This window comes from Vipera berus, assembly GCF_964194415.1.
Source record: "Vipera berus genome assembly, chromosome: 3".
In the NCBI taxonomy this organism is placed as follows: domain Eukaryota; kingdom Metazoa; phylum Chordata; class Lepidosauria; order Squamata; family Viperidae; genus Vipera; species Vipera berus.
Window position 1 is genome coordinate 110,410,429 of NC_138204.1, and position 21,874 is coordinate 110,432,302.

Consider the following 21,874-nt stretch of genomic DNA (forward strand, 5'->3'; position numbering starts at 1 on the left):
CACACATAGGTTTTCTGAGCTGGAGGTATTATAGCAAATCCCAAAAAATGTTTTCAGGTGTTTTTTCCAGAGTAGCTACATGGCCCTCCAATCTCACTTGCAGGAATAATTAAGCACTGTAGAAAGCTATAATAGTAAGTTTCTGCAAGATGGTACAAAGGTTGAATCTGGTAGCCACAATCACTGAAATCAACAGGTATTTGAGTGCAAGTCTCCAGCCCTTTTTTATGATAAGAAAACCTCAGTATAACCCCTCTCTCTAGTGGGGGGGGACAAAGAGGCATCAATATTTGGGGTCATCTGAATGGAGGCAGCAGAAAGGGGATTTGGGGAAGAACACATCCTTAATGTGTCAGTGCAAAGAGCAAAAGAGGGTTGCCCAGAACATCTATTTAAGGCAAGTAGTTATTCACTCTTTCCCCCTTACTCGGTTTCTCATTTTGCAGACACACTCTTCACCCAGTCTATTCAATTGCAAGATGTGATTAGGTAATTGCACTTGAGCCAAAAGGGAATTTCCTTCTCAAGAATCCCTTAAAGGCCTACACCATATCAGCCAGATACCATACTAGAAATTGTACAACTTTGGTAACATGCAGTTTAGCTGTTAGATCGATTTAGCTGGAATTTAGTTGGATGTATGATATTAGTAGTGATCAGTCAAAGGTATCTTTAAAGATAAAGTGAATTCCCAGAACTTGCCACATACAAAGAAAAATGCCATACAAGGCCTGAATGGGTTGCTCTTTCTGGTATAAATGGAGCTGATGAGGCAATACTGAAGACCATTTCTTAACAGCCAAAGTTGTCACTAGACTGTTCCTGGATTCATGCTCAAGTAGTTGTTGCCAGCAAAAAAAATGCTATAATAGCCATAGTTCTCTGAGTTTAAATCTGTACTATATGTTGGCCCTGTTTCTCTAGATTTGGTTGCAGTGAAAATTTTGCATCACTATGGATCACAGCATTAACTCTGAGATAAGCAATTTATCACCTTTAATCACCTTGGGCATGTCAATATTCTCTTTGATCAATATAGCTACCAATTTGGCTGGTGACTTCCCCAATCCTCTGCCTGGATATTCCCTAGATTCTCATAATTTAGCTGTATGTGTAGGGAAAAAGACATGGATGATCCCAAAGTGGCAAAACGTAAACAAATGGCCTCATTTGTTCCAAAACAAAGAGAGAGAAAAACAGCAACTTTGTATTAAAGTGTATTAAAGTTGTATGTATTATATATGTATTAAAAACATTCTGAGGTTCAGTATGAAAAGTACTTAACTCATAGCAGCTTGCTCCACCAGATTTGTTTAAAGTTGGCATTTGCATACTAGTAAAGTCTATGTGCTAGTTATTCTGTCTTTTGTTCCTTTAGCCCATTTAATTATAATTAAGTATAATTAATCAGCCAAGTTTACAAATATGGTTCTGTCAATCTACCCATGAGCATTTCTGATTGTATGCCAATAACTATTTTTTGTATATTTTCTGGTTAAAAGGAGCTATCTTGGTTGTGTTACACTGTGCAAACAGCAAATAAATCAAAAAAAGTTTCAAAAGACAGTACTGGCAGACACATACTAACTGGAAGACCAAGAAACTAAAGATGAAAGGAAAAAGGGCATAAATAAAGTCTTTGGAATGCCTCCTTCTATGCTTTGGAACGCTGTTTCTGCTGGGATAGATTAACAGATTTTGAATCCACTCTGATTCAATGGTTCCTCAAGTAATCCAGATTTCAAATTAAGGCATCAGTAGTCAAGCCTAGATTATTTTCTGTTCCCTGGAGAAAACTGAGGGGGTGGGGGAGGAAAAATGGAGGCAGTATCAGCCACACTGTGTTTGACAGTGGCCTATTCTGACAGTCATGTAAATCTTGGCAAAAGGGCTTTTGACATCCTATTTCCCTTTCCAAGTACATTAGTTTGACGTAACATGTGCCTCTTCACAATCCGTTTCTACCCCATAATAGAAAAAACCCCCCATACATTTGGATCTTTGTAGATTCTCGTCTCTGATGCATTTCTTGCACATAGTATGATACCTCATTTTTATGAGATGCATTCTTCATGTACAGATGTTCCGACGTTTTAAATCCCGTAACAGTGCGTTCAAAGAGCACTCAACAATTATTTTTATGAGTTATAAAATAATTTATAAGAAATGTCACAAGCATAAAAAAATCAGGTCCAGAGTCAAGCACTGAGTATCACTCTCTTTGGTACATACACTCCTAACCCTAGCTAGTTCAAGTAATGGTTTCACCAGTACATTACAGTAAGGTGGTAAGCAAGGGAGGAATCAAAGGGATCAATGGCCCACATTATGTAAGCATTTTTTCCTATCACTCACATATTAAAATCCTGAGAGAATCCTGAGTACCATTTACTTAGGAGCAGCTGGTGGTTTACTGAGGAAAAACAAATATAGTGGAAAAGTAGAAAAAGTATCCTAGATTAATCATTTAAGAAATGGAAATAAAAACGTAGCTGAAAAAAGGGAGCATGACTCCTCAGATCTGCATGCATTAATCCAATGACAGTAGATCCATAATGAGACAAAAAGATTTAAATTACATCAGAGCGAGGAATAGATACTTGGTTGGACTGACATATACACTGTTAAGTCAGAAAACAGAGTTATAAATTACATATAAAACAAAGTAGAGCAGTTATTAAAACGAATGTTTACTAGTATAAAATTGGCAAAAGCATGTTGGGGAAGGGGGAGCCTTTTTGGAACAAATCCAGCGTAGGAGATCCAAAGGCAGCACAGGAAGAGGAGACGTTGTGTCACTTCTCAGCCAATCTCAGGATCATACTGTACTCCGGGAAAATCATTTTGGGAAAAAAATATATGATTTGATGTTAGACAAGCAACAATTTCCGTTTTTCAGTGATCTGATTGAGGAGATCAATAGTCTCTCTAATTAAGGCCTCAAAAATGCCATCTGCTAGTTGCATCTTCACATACAACTCATCTTCATCATAGTTCACCCATTGAGCCTCTTCTTCATACAATTCTTGAACCTTAGAATTAGAAAGGGGAGAAAGAAAAGTCACCACTATTAATATACTACTCTGTAAACATATATAATAAAAATTATTATTGTAAAACCATATAACCATCATTATATAAAAGCTACAGGGGTCGTTTAGTTTTTCAACAACTCACAGGAAAGAAAAGAAAAGAAAAGAAAATGAATAATAATTCCTAGATATAATACAGTTAAACAAAAATGTAAAAATAGGACTTTATCACTATTTATGAGGTGACTAAGAGTCAACATTATACAATCTGTCCCCTGTCCAGCCCCCAGATTTCGCTGGTTCCGGGACTGCCTCTTGGCCTCAGCCTGCCGCAGAAGTGTCTCTTCGAATTGGAGAAGGCCATGCTGTGTCTTTAGCCTCCAAGCTGAGTGATCAGAGGTCGAGGTTTCCCAGCTGTTAATGTCCTTTCCCAAGGCCTTTAGATCCCTCTGGACAGGGGACAGATTGTACCTGCCCTCAGTGCGGAAGGGACTGCCACTCTCGAATTGGCCCTTTTAGCCACACCAGATGCTGCTTTAGGACCTCTTTCCAGAGCACAATACCATAGTCTCTTGAGACTGACAGATGCCAATGAGAAGAGATTGCACATCAGGCAGGTGCAATCGGCCCAGGTTCGAATCTCAGAAGGGTATGGCTGACTGATGAGAACAAATGAGTTTGAAATGGCCATATCATTCTCCCTTTAATTCTTTGTTAGCAATCCAAAAAATTTACACAAATAATGAGTTGTCACAGTTGCGACTACAGCTTGTGGATGGCCTTAGGTTAGGCTGATACAGGCAATAAGGTTTGGCCTGTATTTGGGCCTGGCAAGGTATTCTAAAATACTTAACAAATACTTAACACATATCTCCCTTGCCTCTCAGCTAACAAAGCGAGAAAGAGCCTGTGGCCTAGAGGTTATATATATATATATATAATATATTCTGCTTAGTTTGGTTCTGATTGAAGTGGTCTATATACCCTTGTAAATAATAATAATAATACAAGTCTGCTTACATACATACATACATACATACATATATATATATTCTGCTTAAAGACCTAAATTTGGAAATGCCTAATTTTAGTTGACATTTATCCATAGTTTATATGGATGAGTACACATAAGGAAAAATATGGTTTGCCCAATAGGGGAATGGAGTTCTTCCCATATCTACAATCCTTCTGCTTAGGAGGGCTGAAAGCAAATCTGGGAGAGAAGAACAAGCTAATATGTAAGCAACATTAGATCTAACCCATTTTTTTCAAACCATGCAGGCTGCTAGGTATTTATGCCTGACTACAACGCATAATAGAAAAAATAATTACTAACCAATATGTGATCCACTCTATCCTTTTTTTTTCGTCCGAATTTCATCATTTTCTGCCAGTCAGTTTTATTATTTGATTCCTTTCTCAAATTTAAGAGCTTTAGAACTTCAGTTGTTATAAACACCTTGGATAAAGGAGAAATAAAATAATGAATGCTAACTAAATACATTTTCTCTAGTTGCAACACCATCTCTACAAGCAGCTTTCAGGGAGAAGATTTCTAGTGAGGACACAGACATGGCATATATGCAACAGAAAACACATTGTATTGCTAGGCAATTACAACTACAGTAAAGCAACCTGGTAGCTAACTCTAGAAATATCCATGAAATTCATTATGAATTATGACACTGATTCAACTCTTGTACATTCCAGAATATGGATAAATGCAGCATCAGGCACTTTTTGGAACTATTTCCCCCCCCAGACCTATTAATTCAGGGATAGCTATCATTAGTTGTTGTATTGGGAGAATTTTAATTCATTATATACAATTTTAATTCAATGTATTTTTTTAAAAAAATATTACATGTTAGATGTAGGCCTTCTTGGATGGATTTCTAACTGGAACAGTGTTAAGTATTAGTGACAGTTAAAGCCTTTCTTAGTTTTAAGAAATAGAAGCATTCATCCATATCCTATTTCAAACTAATATTTAAGCGAAATCAGCAGTAAGAAGAAACTATAGTGGAAAAATGAGAGATGGTATCACATGCACACTCATCTTGGAATATGACTGATGGCATAAGAAAATTAGTTTTCAGATAAAAATGCATAATAAAACTCCACCAGACTTCACATTCTACCTTAAGTTCTAGAGTCTAGACCAGTAGTTGTCAGCGTGGTCTAGGGACTCCTGGGAGTGCCCAAGACCCTTTCAGAGGGTCCATGAAGACAAATAAAGCTTTTAAAATTTCTCAATTTTAAACCTTAATACAGTAAATGCCAATAAATATAACCCATGTAAACCAAAGCTCTTTGGGGTCCTCCATAATTTTTAAGAATTTAAAGACGTCCTGAGACCAAAACATCTGAGAATTGCTATCAGCCAAAGGTTCTTCACATGGCTTTGGGGACACTTCTGGCAGTTTTATCTTAGGTAACACTGCTGATTCTTCAGCTTGGTTTTGAGGGAGCTTGTGTGAACTCAAGCCAAAATCCTCATCAAACCAATCCTGGTCATCTCCTAACACATTCAGAAACTCCCGGCTAAGTTCCAGTTCTGCTAGCCTCTTGGCAAGTTCTTCCTGTCCACTCGCACCAAATACAGGACTTTCCTAAACAATAAGAAAGCAATTATTACTTAGAACCTTAAATATTCCCTGCACTATGTTCCTGATTTTGATATGTGTTATCCATGAATGCTTTAATATTTAATGACATATAATCATATTTTCGGTTGTTAAAACTCTTTTTTGTTCTTAGAATGCAAGAAAGTGAGATATAGAGAAAGTCTAATGGCTTTTTCTAGGAGAGCTCCTGAGGTACGCAACCATACAGACCAAGTCATATGTGGAAGCCCCAATTAGATAAATGGAAATGGTACAACAGCAGTAACTCATGAATTGCATCCCTAACAGAGAAACAACAATATTCAAGAATACAGTTCTATACCCAGGAAACTAAAACACAGAACATGGAAAAGTATACTGACTAGAATTACAATGACCCACATTAAATTATATTATTATCCTACTTTGGAATGTTCATTATCTTCATTGTATTCTTGTGAGGATATAACTAGATGGAAATATAGGAATGTGAGCTCAGTTGTTAGGATCCCAAATTGAAAAAAATAAAGCAAATATTCTAAACCCAAAGGTCAAGCCAAACCTACTATAAAATATCCAATGAAATCTTTATATTTCATTTTCTCAAAGACTCTTTTTGCCTTTTAATAAATCACGTCTGAAACACTAGAGTTCCAAAAGGAGTTTGTGGCATGTATAATTTGTTGTTTAAAACAGTGAGTTCAATTTATTGTCATCAGCTTTTTTTTTACAAAAAATATATAATTGCCCAAAGAAAATTTGTTGATATTTGTATGCTGTCATCTCCCATATTGTCTCTTGATGGATTTCTGATACCCCAGAAAGGAGATACTTGCAATATTGGGATCCTTGTAGACTCACGCCTACTGTTATATAGGCAGGTGGAGCCACTAGCTCAAAGCCTGTCAAACTTCATGACTGAAGCATTAGTCTAGTCTTACTTATCTTAATTATGAACTATACTTACTGGTCTGGGACACATATCTGGGGAAGACACTTCTTCTCCTTCATCCAATTCATATGCGACTAAAAACCTCTGCTGTTCATTACTTGCCAACTTCTTTTCTTGGACAGCACCGAGTTCTTGATTGCTAAAATGGATCTTCTCATTCCTTGCCTTTTTGATTTGCTGAAATTGACTGACTGTGTCTTTCACAAAACCTTGCAAGAGACTGTCAGCCAACAAACCAACTCTTTCCTGTCGATCTAGTAGATCTTCCTTTTCTTGGGATGGGACTTTAAGTTGGGCTTCCAGTTGGCTTCTTTCTTTTGTCAACAAGTCCAGAAGTGGCGTTGCAGATTTCTCCAGATTAGTGGGAGAAAATCTGTTTTCTGTTTGCTCTTGCCGAACAGACTGCTGTTTCCATTTCTCAGGAAAGCTGCTATCCAAAATCCCTTCTACTTCAATAGCAGAATCTTCTTTATGGATATTAGAAATGGCAGAAGGTAACATACCATTATCATTTTTAGAGGATTTGGGAGAGTCAAAGTCACCGGTTTCCTGATCAAACTCATCAACAGTATTAATAACTGCCACATAGTCGCTTGATTTATTGAATTTTACATAATCTCCAGCTCCAATTAAGCCTTTTAAGGCAGATGATTCTCTTGGAGATTTCTCATTTGAATTTCTTTTATTCTTTTCTTCTTCAAGACATTCTAAGCCTTTCTGATTTGTTTTGTGTTGATTATCTAGTTCATGATTAAAGAAAGAATTTTCATTTGAATCTAACTCATTACCAAAACTTTCTGGAAAACGAGAGATCTTTTGTGAGGGGGCAAAAATACCATGTTTTTCTTTACAATCAAAATATTGAATACCATTGTAAGATCCATTATTATTACCTGCAGGTTCGTCCAGTTCTACACCAGCCCAAAAACCTTTAGCAAAATTTGTCCGACCCTTAAACTTCAGTGTTCCAGGCTGGACATTACTCACAAGAACTCTGTCACCAATGCTGAAACCTAGCAATATATCTTCTTCTTGTTTTTCTGATGATGCCCTGAAACTGGAAGCCTGAGATGATGAATCATCACCATCATCAGCTGGAACTTTCTCCACATTGCCACTTTCTTTGTTTTTCACAAATTCTGTTGGTGATTTGATTTCTAACAATCTTTCAGAATGAATGCTATCAGCTACGGACAAAGAGTTTTCACTGAGACATTCACTTATTTCATCATCACTTCCAAAACTAGGGGATTCACTCCTAGGAGGTCTAGTGTACAAAGACTTCTCTCCCTCTGATTTTGTATCTTGTTTGAAAGATAATGTAGAAGCATCAAAAATATCTCTGTGATATTCAGTAAGAACTATCTCACTTTTTGATACATCTGTTCTTAAGAAAGACTCTTCAAAATCATTAGAATATTTATTTATTTATTTATTAATGGGACTTATATCCCGCCCTATCTCCCAAAGGACTCAGGGCGGCTAACAACAATAACATATAACAGAAATTAAGATAAAATTAAAATTAAAGTCATCTGTGCAATAAATTAAAATTAAAAATTAAAAATAAATTAAAAATTGTAAACATAATTAAAATGCCTGTCAGTCCAGGTCAGCCAGGTGGAAAAGGAGTGTTTTGAGGCCGCGGTGAAAGGACCGAAGATCTTGGGTCATCCGAAGCTCAGGGGGGAGCTGATTCCATAGGACTGGCGCTCCCAGAGAGAAGGCCCTTCCCCTGGGGTTCGCCAGCCGACATTGTCTAGCCGACGATACCCTGAGGAGGCCTTCTCTGTGTGAGCGTACTGGGCGATGGGAATTCGTTCCCGGTAGCAGATGGTCCTGCAAGTATCCCGGGCCTAAGTCATGTAGGGCTTTAAAGGTAAGTACCAGCACCTTAAATATCACCCGGAGGGCAACCGGTAACCAATGCAGCTCATGGAGCAGAGGTGTTATATGGGAATATCGGGGAGCTCCCATCACTACCCATGCAGCCGCATTCTGCACCAGCTGAAGCCTCCGGGTGGTTTTCAAGGGCAGCCCCATGTAGAGAGCATTGCAGTAGTCTATACGGGAGGTAACGAGTGCGTGGGTGACTGTACGTAGGGCATCTCGGTCCAGAAAGGGGCGCAATTGGTATATTAGGCGAATCTGGGCAAATGCCCCCCTAGCTACGACTCCAATATCTTCAAAACTGAGTCGTGAATCTAGGAGGACGCCCAGATTGCGTGCTCTATCAACGGGAGGTAACATCTCTCCTCCTATAATCAAAGATGGAACCTCTTGGACTAAACGAGATGACGGCATGTAAAGCCACTCAGTCTTGGCCGGGTTGAGCCGAAGCCTGTTCTTTCCCATCCAAATCTGTACCGCTTCCAGGCAACGGGACATCACATTGAGGGCATCACTGGGTTGGTTCGGGGTGGAGATGAAAAGCTGGGTATCATCAGCATATTGATGATACTTCACCTCGAAGCCACGGATGATCTCTCCCAGCGGCTTCATATAGATGTTGAACAGGAGGGGCGAGAGCACCGACCCCTGGGGGACTCCACAAATAAGGGGCCTAGGGCTTGACCTCTGCCCCCCTGCTAACACAATCTGCGAACGGCCCGAGAGGTAGGAGAACCACCGTAGAACGATGCCTCCCACTCCCAACCCCTCAAGACGACGCAGTAAGATACCATGGTCGATGGTATCAAAAGCCGCTGAGATCTCTAATAGGACCAGGACAGAGGAATAACCTCTATCTCGGGCCCGCCAGAGATCATTCACCAGCGCGACCAATGCCGTCTCCGTGCTATACCCGGGTCTGAAACCCGATTGGTACGGATCCAGATACTCAGCTTCCTCCAGGACGAAAGGGAGCTGCCATGCCACCACACTCTCAACGACCTTCGCAAGAAAGCAAAGGTTGGAGACAGGACGGAAGTTGTTTAAAATAGCTGGATCCAATGCAAGTTTCTTAAGGAGGGGCCTTACCACCGCCTCTTTCAAGGCGGCAGGGAAGTACCCTTCACTCAGTGAGGCATTGATAACTGCTAGGAGCCAGCCTCGTGTAACCTCCCGAGATGCATAGACCAGCCAGGAGGGACACGGGTCCAACAAACATGTGGCGGCACTTAGTTTCCCCATGATCTTGTCCACTTCATCCGGAGTCACAAGATCAAACTCTTCCCAAATGTTCTCGGCCAGATTCATAGTTTTCCTCTTGTCAGATACTGCCCAGTCAGAGTCCAGACCAGCCCGAATCTGAGCAATTTTGTCCACCAGATATTTACTAAATTCCTCAGCCCGTCCTCGTAGGGGGTCCTCTCCCGTTCCTTGATTAAAAGGGAGCGGACCACTCTAAATAGGGCGGCCGGGCGGTTATCTGCGGACGCAATGAGGGTGGTGAAGTAAGCGCGCTTTGCCACCTTCATTGCCACAAGATAAGATCTAGAAAAGGATCTTAACTGTGTTCGGTCAGACTCGGACCGACTGGTTCTCCAAATGCTCTCTAGGCCCCTTCTCCGGCGTTTCATCTCCCACAGGTCCTTGGAGAACCAAGGAGCGATTCGGGACCTGTGCTGGGTCAGAGGCCGCAAAGGGACAACGCGGTCGAGAGCCTCCGAAGCAGCCTGTTGCCAGGCATTAACTAAGGACTTGACCGGGCTGTGGGAGAGGGAGGTGGGAATCAATCCAAGCGCCATCTGGAATTTATCTGGGTCCATCAGGCGCCTGGGGCGGAACCATCTGGTTGGTTCCGCCTCCTGACAGCGGGGGCTGACATGACGGAGGCCCAACCGCAGGAGATAATGGTCTGTCCATGAAAGGGGTTGAGATGTTGGAGTAACCCCACCCAGCCCATTAAGCCATTGCCCAGAGATAAAAATAAGATCAGGCATGTTTCCTCCCTCGTGAGTCGGGTCCTGAATAATTTGGGTCAGGTCCATGGCCGTCATGGAAGCCATGAACTCTTGGGCCACCTCCGATGCACTGCCCAGGGAAGGTAGATTAAAGTCTCCCAGAACCATAAGTCTTGGAAATTCAACCGCCAATCCTGAGAGGGCGTCAAGTAGTCTGGGTAGAACCGTTGCTGCGCAGCTTGGAGAGAGGTATACCAGAAGTAGGCCCAACTGACCACCAGGACCCCACCTTAAGAGGAGGGATTCACATCCGTCTATCTGAGGGGCAGTGGCCTCCCGCGGATGGAGGGTCTCTCTGATAACGACCGCCACACCACCTCCCCTACCCTGAGCTCGAGGTTGATGCAGCACACGGAAACCTGGAGGGCATAAATCAGTCAGAGGGACCCCTCCCTCCAGGCCCAACCAGGTTTCCGTGATGCACGCCAGGTCTGCGTCTTCCTCCTCGATCAAATCATGGATGAGGGGAGCTTTATTCACAACAGACCTGGCATTAAAATAGATCAGCCTGAGCTCAGGTGTCTGCCCTCCCTCTTCCCCAGGACAGCAGGTGAGAGCCAGAGGGTCGGAGCATGCCACAGCTCGAAAATAGCGGGGGCGTGATCTCAGATTACTATATGATAACTCTTCGCAAATGGAAATCTGTTCTGAAATCAGGGAATCACCTTTCCGTGTATCTTTCCCCAGCCTATCAGAGGATTTAACTGATGTAATACTTTCATCAAATAATATTTTATATTCATAAGAGGTCTTGCCTTTTTCATTTCCAAAACTGAAGATTGGTGGAAAATTCCAAATATGTTACACTTAATACTGTAATTACATGGCATTCAAGCCCCATCAATTCCAATGGAAAACCGAGACTCATTAAAAATAATTTAAAAATTATAAAAAAGGAAGTTGAAGCTCTAATACTTACCCGATTGGGTCATGGATAAAGACTCATCAGACCAACTATAAGATATATCCTGAGATTTTGTAGATGACAGTTGTTTACCTCCAGACTTCTTCTCTGTTTGTTTGTTTGATTCTTGCTTCGATAGGGATGCACTGCTTTTGCAAGGAGACTGTATCAAGATGAAAAAGAGTAAATAAGGAATATATATTACACACACACACACACACACACACACACACACACAGACAAACCCCCCTCACACTAATTACAAGCATGGAAATAGAAATGTTTCACTTATTTGGAATCCTGTCTCTCTTAAGCAGGAGAGGCCAGTTAGTTAGGGAAATCTTGCTAATGGACAAAAAATGGCAAGGCCTCTGATGCCCTCTCAGATACCAAGCAAAGATTTCAAACAGATGCTTGCCTATGACATATACTACTAGAAAGAGAGACTTTCTGGATTTCTGGTTTTCCAAGATATCAGTTTAATCCTATTATGTCTAGGACCTAACATATATCTATTCTTTCTTTCTTTTAAAAATTGTACAGAATGGCAAGAATCAATTCCTGGAGAATCTTTTCTAAGGTTGGAAGCTGGAGTAGGTAATATATATCTGATATTTTCCACATTCTAATCATACGCTTGCAACTCCGAAGTGGAAAGAAATTCTCCTCTAGAATTGTTCCAAAATCAATATGGCCCCTTTTCTCCAGTACTCTTTTGATCAGGGGCACCATGGCTCAGCAGTTAAAGATGCTGAGCTTGTCAGTTGGGAGCTGACAGCCCCGGTTAGAGACCCAAGCACTGTGCAATGGGATGAGCTCCCGTACCTTACCCAGCCCCTACCCACCTAGCAATTTGAAAGCATGCAAATGCGATAAGAACAAGAGGCACCGCTTTTGTGGGAAGGGTGAGAGTGTTCTGTGCACCTCTGACGTATAGCCATGCTGGCCACATGAACACAGAAAATGTCTTTGGATAATGCTGGCTCCCTCGGCCAAGAAACAGAGATGAGCACTGCGCTTTAGAGTTGGACACGGAAAGGGAAACACACAGGGAAACGTTTCCCTTTGATCTGAAAAGGACCTTGACGACATGTCCAGAAAAACTGATACATTCATTTAGTGACTGAAGATACACTAGCACTGAAAAAAGTGACTTATGACTGCTGCAGCATCTCCAAGTGATCAAAATTTATGTTTTGGCAAGCATTTATGACAGATTCACTGTCCCAGGATCATGGGATTACCATCTGTAATCATTCCAGCTGGCTTCTGACAAGCAAAGTCTATGGGGGAAGTCAAATTCACTTAACAACCCCATGATTCATTTAATAACTGCAGTGATTCTCTTAACAATGTAGGAAAAATTAGTAAAATGCAGCATAATTGCCTTGCTTAGCAATGGAAATTTTGAGCTCAATTGTAGCCATAATTTGAGGACTATCTATAGTTTCATTTCATCTATACTTAAAAACAGCTATTTTTGACCTAGATCTAAGAAGACCTGAAGGAAACTGAAATGCAGAGAAATAAATAAAATGAAGGCAGTAAATATAAAATGATAAGAAAAGCATAGAGAAAAGGTACTGAATAGGTAAGGATCTTGGAAAGCGAAGAAAACGGAGGCGGGGGGGGGGGGGATAAAGAAAAGGTTAGCTAAAGAGAAGGTTTGGAGTTTCATTTCTCCATGGGGAATGAAGGAGCAAATTGGGTACTGTAAGTCTTGGGTCTCTTTTAAGCATTCAGTTTTACCTGTTAAACATCTGAACCTCAGTCCCAAGTTGGGCCCTGTCCCTACCCATTTTTCAAACCAGCCCTGGAATGCCACTTTGATATTTGAATAATTTGATACTTGAATAGTTTTATGTGATCCTTGAATAAGATTTTGAATATTAAGATGACTGAAAGTTATTATTCTTGGGATTCTCAATTTCACATTCAAGATTACTTCCATCTGCTTAGGAAGGTTTTCATGAGCAGTAAATCAACAGAATCTCAATTTCAATCTCAGTTCTAAGCTGATAAGTAGTTCAAAAAGAAATAAAGATCATCAAGCTGAAACCCTGATTCTTGAACAAGGGAAGTTCTAATAATTTAAAGAAATACTGGCAAAATACAGCACTTTGTGAAGAAATGCTTTTGCTAATCACTAATGCTATGCACCACTAACACAATGTTCCAATATATCAATATACTGCCTATCATTTTAAATTACCATCCATTGCCATTGTCAGCCACTTCCCTACGGAAAAGGATTCTACTCTGCAGGGTTTTTTCATGCTATTTAAAATGCTACAATACCTGAGCTGCTTTTTGTTTTGCCTCTTCCAGATTCCTTTGGTTTTGCAACAACTCTTGCTCTGCCTTTAGAAGGGCCAAGTCCCTCTCATGCCTCTGCTGCTGGGACTAAAGGTGAAATTTTAGTTATTGTTTATTCAGTTATATTTTTCCTTTTTATAGAATTATGGAAAAGGTCATACAATTTTTCATCATTTAAAAACAGCAATGGCTCATTACCAAAATTAAATGATTTTAATTAAGTAGCTTTAATATTTCAGATATTTAATTATAATTATAAGATATAATGAAATAATTATAAAATAATTTGATTTAATATTTCAGCATCTGCTCCTACTTTAATACATTTTAGTACCAATTTCGTAGTGAATAACCTATGTAATTAATTGGATACATATAGCTGCCCATCTCGAAATAGTAACTCTGAATGGTTGTACAATTATTAAAATACAAAAACCACAGTATACGACCCCTGGTATTTAAGGATAAAACACAAAATATAATTAACATATTTTAAGCATTTCTGAAAATTATAGCTATCTCTTTTTTTTTTAGCAAAATTAGATTTCAAAAATACACAATTACTGGAATAAAGATCCCAAACTTTCTGTTGCTTTAGTTTAGAGAGTTCCAATGTCAATCTTGGATACTCCCGAAATAAAATTCTCCCAGCCTTACTATTAGTCTTCTAATCCTCTGCTTAGATACTTTGCAGTGAGTGTCAAAACCAATAAAAGCCAAAATAACAACTTTTGGTTACTTTTACAATTATTAATAGAAACTTTTTGTACATGGAGTGAAAGGTTTGAGAACTGAAATTTCCAAAAGATAAAAAAAAACTGAAAATACATGCTAAGTATTTTAAGGAATTTCAGATTCATTAATCTTACCTTTAATATTAGAGCCAGAGAAACACTTTCCTGCTGTGCAAGTGATATTCCTCGCACACGTTCTATATCAGAGATTTGGTGTAGCGACTCTTCAATAGTGCTTAGGTAGTTAAGTTCTGCAGACATACGATGCTGGAGACCAGCAGGTGAGAAGCGCATGGAACCTGTAAAATCAGTACACAAATTAGTAAACAACTATATGTATTTGCTCAAATCACCCTATATAAACTATATCAAATATAGCATATTCTATAGATTTTTCCATTCTTTGCCAGCTCACCGTTCTGAATATTGGTTCCAGTCCTGTTGTTTCCAATACTTAGGTCAGAGAAGGCTGGATTTAGCATAGATCCCGAAGCTATGTTTCTGGGAGAACGTAAAGATCTATGTTTTTCTGCTGTATTTCCTACAGGATCCATTTTTTTCTGTATATTTGGAGACTGAGGAGAGCTTATCGTTCTTGGTGATCTAACTTTATCTGGGAGACTAAACAAACAAAAGCTAATTAGAAAAAGTATTTATGCTCAAAAACATAAAGCAGCAGTTTAAAATGATAGTTTAAAGGTATTTACTATTTAGAAAAGAACTACTGATATAAAAATTACAAACTAAATTTGTGCTTTTTCATCAGTTGGATATATTTTCATACACTAGACAGGATGAGAAAACGTATTTCAAATAAACGCAACACAAGAGAATGTCTAGATTCCTTGTTCATGCTGTGTATTTATTTTTCTCAATGTTCTATATCAAGGGTCCCCATCCCCGTCCATGGACCAGTACCAGGCTGCGGCTTGCCAGCAACTGGTCCACACAAACAAGGAAAGCCCCATCCACATGATGCAGGCAGCACACAAAGCCACGCCCCCTCCGGTCCACGGAAAAACCTCTCTCCACAGAACCAGTCCCTGGTGCCCAAAAGGTTGGGGACCTCTGTTCTATATGCTATTCTGACCATAATAATAACCTAAGCTAGATTTCTTTTTTTTACAGCATAAGCAAACCAGTAAATTAACCATAGTTTCTTTAATTTTAAATGAGCCAAAACATCTTGATTTCTGAAACTGATTTTAATCAGTTAACTAAATGTTTCTATCTTGGGCAAAATGGTGAGGTATGGCTTTCTGAAACAATAAAAACCTGAAATATTTTACCTTGGTGTGTTACGTTTGGCCATTGTTTCCAGCTCTACAACCAATATGTTTTAAAAGAATAAACACTTTGAAAATACATTAGTTGAATTTCAAGAGAATTGAACAAATGAAAGGGCAAAGACACCTCTTTTCACATTATATGGCTTTAAAGAATATATCTAAAATAAACTATAAATATCAACGTGTACAATGAATATGCATTTATTAGAATAGGGACTCATTATGGCTCACTGTTGAGTAAATATAGTGTTAAACCTAAATTTGCTTCTGACCCAACTAGACCAATTTTAGCAAATGAGTTTTGCTCTTAGCATTTTATGCATATAAATAAAAAAGGAAGGGAATAGGGACTTCCGGGTGGCAATGCTCCGTTGACGGCAGCCATTTCGGCTGTCAGCCCCGTTGTTTCCGTAGAGCCGCCAAAAACAGCGACAATCAGCTGTTTGGCAGCTCGGAAGCCCGCTCCTCGGGAGAAGAGGAGGGGGTGAGCGCCCAGGCAGGGGTAGAGCTCCCCCAGACCGCCAGAGTTGAAACTCTGGTGGTTGAAGGGTTGAGCCCCCCCGAAGCCTGAGTTCGCTCCGGACTCCGGGATGCCTCTGCTCCAAGGCTTTGAAGCAGAGCAGGACGCTGCAACCATCCCTGCCAGCGAGAGTGAACTTTTGATTACTTGGATGCAGGCAGAGCTGTGCAGGAGAATGCTGTCAGAGCAAGTATATGAACTTTAACTCAGTAAACTTTGTGGAGACTTTTAAAAGTGAAAGTGCGCAATAGAATTAAATGGGTGAAAATGGCTGCCAAATCAACTAAAGAAGCGTGGGGCCTTTGCCAGTTCAGCAATCTTCGTTACAGGCTTTAATGCCCCCCCCGGCACCTGCACCCGCACCAGCCTTGACAATAAAAGATCTGCAGGATGTTTTGCAAGAGGCTTTGAAAAAGCAATCTCAGCAATTAGCTGAACTTATTGAGAAGAACACAGAAATAAGGGCAGACATCTTACTTGCACTTCAAGGCATGGCTGTTTGTATTGAACGTTTGGATGAGAGAGTGGAAGAACTTAGCCAAAATAATATGAGATTAGATGCCAAAATGACGGATGCTGAAACGGTGATGGAAAAGATTGATGACGATTTATTATTGGTTCAGCATAGAGAGATGGAGTTTGCTGTGAGAATTAGAGGGTTGAAGGAAGACCCTAAGGAAAATCTGAAAAAAGTAGTTTCTGAAGCCCTTGAACAGGTTCTGGGGCGCTCAGCAGAAGATATTATGGTGGATATAGATAAAATATTTCGTGTTAATTCCTGGATTGCAAGACAAAGGAAGCTACCTAGAGATGTGGTGGTTTATTTTACAAAGAGAGCAATTCGAAATGAGGTTATTCAAGCCTTTTATAATAGCAAATTTACAGTTGCAGAGCAAGAAGTTTTAATCTTAAAAGAGATCCCTCCAAGAATTTTAAGAAGGAAAGAATTTGCTTTTTTGGCAGAAGAATTAAGAAGACGGGATATCCAGTTCAGATGTGAGATTCCAGTAGGTATGGTGGTGATGCACGCAGGCACGAGATACCGTCTTCTCACAGTTTTACAGGCACGTGATTTTTATGCCAACATTCTGAAGGCAGGCCCCACACCACTTCTGGAATTCAAAAGGAAGAATGGTGAAGGAGAGCGTCAACCACAAAGTGAGAGTACACAAGGTGCTGAAGGAATTACGCAGTTGAAAGATGGAGAATTCCAGAAAGTTACAGGAGTGGATCAGATTTCAGTACCAACGGAGGAGGTCAGAGACCAAAGAATGACACGTGCTGCAGCTAGACGAATGAGACAAGAGCAAGAACAGCAGAGAGTTATGATCGCATCGCAAAAACTTACTTACAGTGAAGCAGTGGAAGGAGCGAGACCAAAGAGAGTGCAGGTGATTTTGGAAGAGGCGCTCCAAAAGCTTCAGGTCACAAAAGATGGCGACAAAGCTTCTAACTTGGAATGTTAATGGTCTAAATTCACCACATAAGAGAAAGTATTTCAATATCTAAAGCAATTTAAAAACGATGTTATTTGCTTACAGGAAACACATATTCGAGCGGTTGATCAAAAGTACTTGGTAAACTTTAGGTTGGGCACACAGTTTATTGCTTCCGCGCCTGATAAGAAAAATGGAGTTGTTATTTATGTTAAGAATACTTTAACAGCGAATTTAATTGAAGCAGACAAACAAGGAAGATATGTTATAATTGAATTATTAATAGAAGGCAAGAAAACGCTTTTGGTTGGATTATACGCTCCTAATCAACAGCAAGGAGATTTTTACAATTTATTACACAGCAAGATTATTCAGTGGGATTATAAATCTTGTATTTTTATGGGAGATTGGAATGGCGTTTTGGATATACAAATGGACAAGGGAGGCCTTTTTAAAAGCACGCCAAGTCATGCTAAACTGCCTAAATCTTTTTTTGAGATGAAGGATGACTTGGAATTGAGAGATGTTTGGAGAGAAAGGAACTTGCAAGAAAAAGACTTTACTTTTTTCTCCGACAGGCATCAATCTTTCTCCAGGATCGATTTTGTATTAATTACTAATGATTTTTTTCCTAGGATTAAGAAGATCAAGATTTGTCCAAGAACTATATCTGATCATAGTCCAGTATGGTTGGAGATAGAAAAAGATAATGGAGATAGACAGTCTTGGCGTTTAAATGAAAATTTGTTTAGATACCAGGAAAATGTGGAAGAGTGTAAAAAACAGATGAAAGAATTTTTTAAAATTAATATGCATAAAGGTACTTCTATTGAGATGGTTTGGGATGCAAGTAAAGCTTATATGAGAGGTGTATTAATATATTTGAACAATAAACGTAGACGTAAATTGGAATTTAAGAGGAAAGAATTAGAGGATGAAATTAAGGAAAAAGAAAAGGCTTTAATTCTGAATCCATCTGATGGGAAGATCAAAGAGGTAATTACTTTATTAAGGGGTCAGTTTGATATGTTAATGGCAGATCAAGTGGCAACTAACTTACGGTATGCTAGACATAACACTTTTTGTAATGCTAATAAACCGGGTAGATGGTTAGCTTACTTGTTAAGGAAGAAGCAAAGAGCTTGTAATATAGATAGAATAGAACATAAGGGTAAAGTAGTGTATCAGCAGAATTTTATTAAAAAGACTTTTGTTGATTTTTATTCTAAGTTGTATGCTAGAGATAAGATTAGAGATGTAGATATAGATGAATACTTGATGAAAGCCAATATTCCTGTTCTTACGCAAGAACAAAAGGAAGGGATGAACCAATTGATAACTGATGAAGAAATTTTTCTAGCAATTAAACAATTAAAAGTGGGTAAACCGCCAGGAACTGACGGTTTGACTGCCGTTTATTATAAAAAATTACAGTTAGAAATGGTGGAACCTTTAAGGGAATTGTTTAAGACAATTCAATTGGGAGGAGGGGTGCCTCCATCGTGGAAAACTGCCTTTATTTTGTTGATCCCGAAGGAAGATCAGGATGCCACCCAAGCCAAAAACTATAGACCAATATCGCTTTTAAATACTGATTATAAGATATTTGCAAAAATCTTAGCCAACAGATTAATGAAGGTAATGCAACAAGTGATTCATAGTGATCAAACTGGATTTATAAGTGGTAGACAAATGAAGAATAATGTGAGACACATTGTAGATCTATTGGAATTTTTGGAAAGAAATAATCAGATCCCCGCAGCGCTGATCTTTTTGGATGCTGAAAAAGACTTTGATCAATTGGATTGGCAATTTTTGACGAAAGTATTAGAGAAAATGGAATTTGGGGAAAATTTTTTACAACCTATTAGGGCAATATATCAAAAGCAAACAGCCCGTATAATAGTAAATAACAGTTTGACAGAATCATGCAATATTGAAAAGGGTACAAGACAGGGGTGTCCGCTGTCACCTTTATTGTTTGTTTTAACATTGGAAATATTACTGATTAAAATACGAGATTCAAATAAAATTAGGGGAATTCAAGTAAGAGATCAGGATTATAGATTGAGGGCGTTTGCGGACGACCTGGTTATTACAGTAACTCAGCCGGATTATTCAGTTGTAGAATTGATGGAGATAATAATGTTATATGGGAAAGTTTCTGGATTTAAGATAAACACACAAAAAACTAAAATATTGTCTAAGAATATGACTGTATTACAAAAGGCTGTTTTAGAAGAGCTAACGGGATTTGAAATAGTTAAAAAGATTAAATATTTGGGGATATATCTGTCAGTCTCAAATGTGAAGTTATATAAAAATAACTACAAAATGTTATGGGGAAAAATACAAAAAGAATTAGATAGTTGGAAAAAACTATAATTATCTTTATTGGGAAGAATTGCAGCAGTGAAAATGAATGTTTTGCCAAATTTTTTATTTTTATTTCAAATGATATCTATACTTAAAAAGGATTTAAATTTGGAGGAATGGCAAAAAGGAATTAATAAATTTGTCTGGGCAGGGAAAAAGCCATGAGTTAACCCTAACCCTAATGCAAGATACGTGTGAAAGAGGTGGTCTTAAAATGCCTAATTTTAAATTATATTATGAGGCTGCTGCTTTGTCATCGATAAGTGACTGGTTTAATTTAACACAAGGGAGATTATTAAATCTTGAGGGTCATGATTTGTTATTTGGTTGGCATGCATATTTATTGTATGATAAGAAGGTGGATAATGTGTTTAAGATACATATTTTAAGGTATGCTCTGTTGCAAGTCTGGAAAAAGTATAGACATAAGTTAAATTCTAAGATACCAATTTGGACAATACCTAAACATGCAATAGAAAATATAAATGTGGGATTCAAACAGGATGAGACCACATATAAGGAAATTTTAAGTTTAGAAAGGAATGTATGGCAATTAAAGCCATATAATATTTTAAAAGAAGAAAAGATTGTACAAACTTGGTTCCAGTATGGGCATTTTTTTTTTTTTGCCCAAGATGGCGGCGACCACGGGCGGCGTTCGTTGAGCTCTGCGGTGAGCCTACACAATGGGGACTGGTGAGGCTCACGAAAGCCCAGCCGAAGGGCATATTCGGAGGGGGGGTGTAGGAACAACCGGCTAGCACTGTTTCGCGGTGTGGAGCCTTCCCCCCCCCAGAGAAGTAGAAGCGGCAGCGGCAGCGGCCGGGCGGCCTGTAGCTTGCCGCCGATCAGCTGGTGCTTTGGATCAGCTGTCAGGCGCTGTGCTGGCTAGAACCGATTGCTCGCTCTCCCTTCCTCGGGCGTTGGGGAAGCTTCTCAGATTGAGATGACTTCGGCAGCCTGGGATCCTGCTGCGGACCTCCGGATGGATCATCAGGCGCCTGAACTCGGTTGGAGGGCGCCGTCTGCAGCCGTGTGGATCTCTCTGTTCCTGTCTGTTGCTCCTGGCCTTTCCGCTTATAAAATGGCTGCGGATTCCCGTTTCGGCGTGGAGGCTATGGGGGAGACTTTTCTGTCTCCTTTTTCTCAGAGGACGATGGAGATTTGGCTGCTTGAATCTGAGCATTTGACATTTATAACTGAGCTCCCTGCAGCCCTAGAAATGGATTTAGTGTGCTGGATGATCTGCTTGCTACTTTCTAAGATGGTCTGGATGCTGGAACAGGATTTGGAACATTCTTTCTCCTGTTCCCGTGACCTCCCTATGATGTTCCGGAAGGAGTCTAGGACAGGCCGTGGTGAGAGGGCGGCTCTGGACTGGCTATCAATCCCCTGCTGGTGTGAGAGACTAGCAAGGTGGACTTTTGCTCCCCCAGCAACGCTGCCCTTATCCATCCCAGGCTGGATTTCATGGCTAGGTGAGAGGACAGTCATGGGCTCTTGTCTGGACCGGCTCAGGTGAGAGCAGAGCCGGATTGGCAGACTGCTGGATGAAGACACGTTCCGGACTTAATGTTTTTTACATCTGAACTAACATCTCATCAGCTTAATAACTTTTGACCCCATTTGTGAACAATGGCTCATATGGACAGTTCTATCTTATGGCTCGCGTACAGTACTCTGGATCGGACTTGTGCGCCCTCAGAGGGGTTTCTCCCTCCTGGATACGACCAGCCTTCTTTTCTAACATTCCCCTTGATGACGGACCCAATTGCCGGGGTTCCGAGAGGTGGCTGGGCTTAAC

At 39.8% G+C, this 21,874-nt stretch overlaps 1 protein-coding gene across 1 annotated transcript in view; it reads right to left on the bottom strand.

Annotated features, from left to right (window-relative positions):
- Positions 1–4,960: 4,960 nt before the first annotated feature.
- LOC308665857 (centrosome-associated protein 350-like) overlaps positions 4,961–21,874 on the bottom strand; it is a 64,332-nt gene continuing 47,418 nt past the window's right edge. The window contains exons 16-21 of the mRNA XM_081324166.1: positions 14,865–14,950; positions 14,585–14,748; positions 13,698–13,802; positions 11,415–11,562; positions 6,606–7,330; positions 4,961–5,644 (exon numbers count right to left, since the gene is read on the bottom strand). Coding sequence (XP_081180292.1) covers positions 5,291–5,644; positions 6,606–7,330; positions 11,415–11,562; positions 13,698–13,802; positions 14,585–14,748; positions 14,865–14,950 — 1,582 coding nt within the window. The 3' untranslated portion in view covers positions 4,961–5,290. The remainder of the gene's footprint in view (positions 5,645–6,605; positions 7,331–11,414; positions 11,563–13,697; positions 13,803–14,584; positions 14,749–14,864; positions 14,951–21,874) is intronic.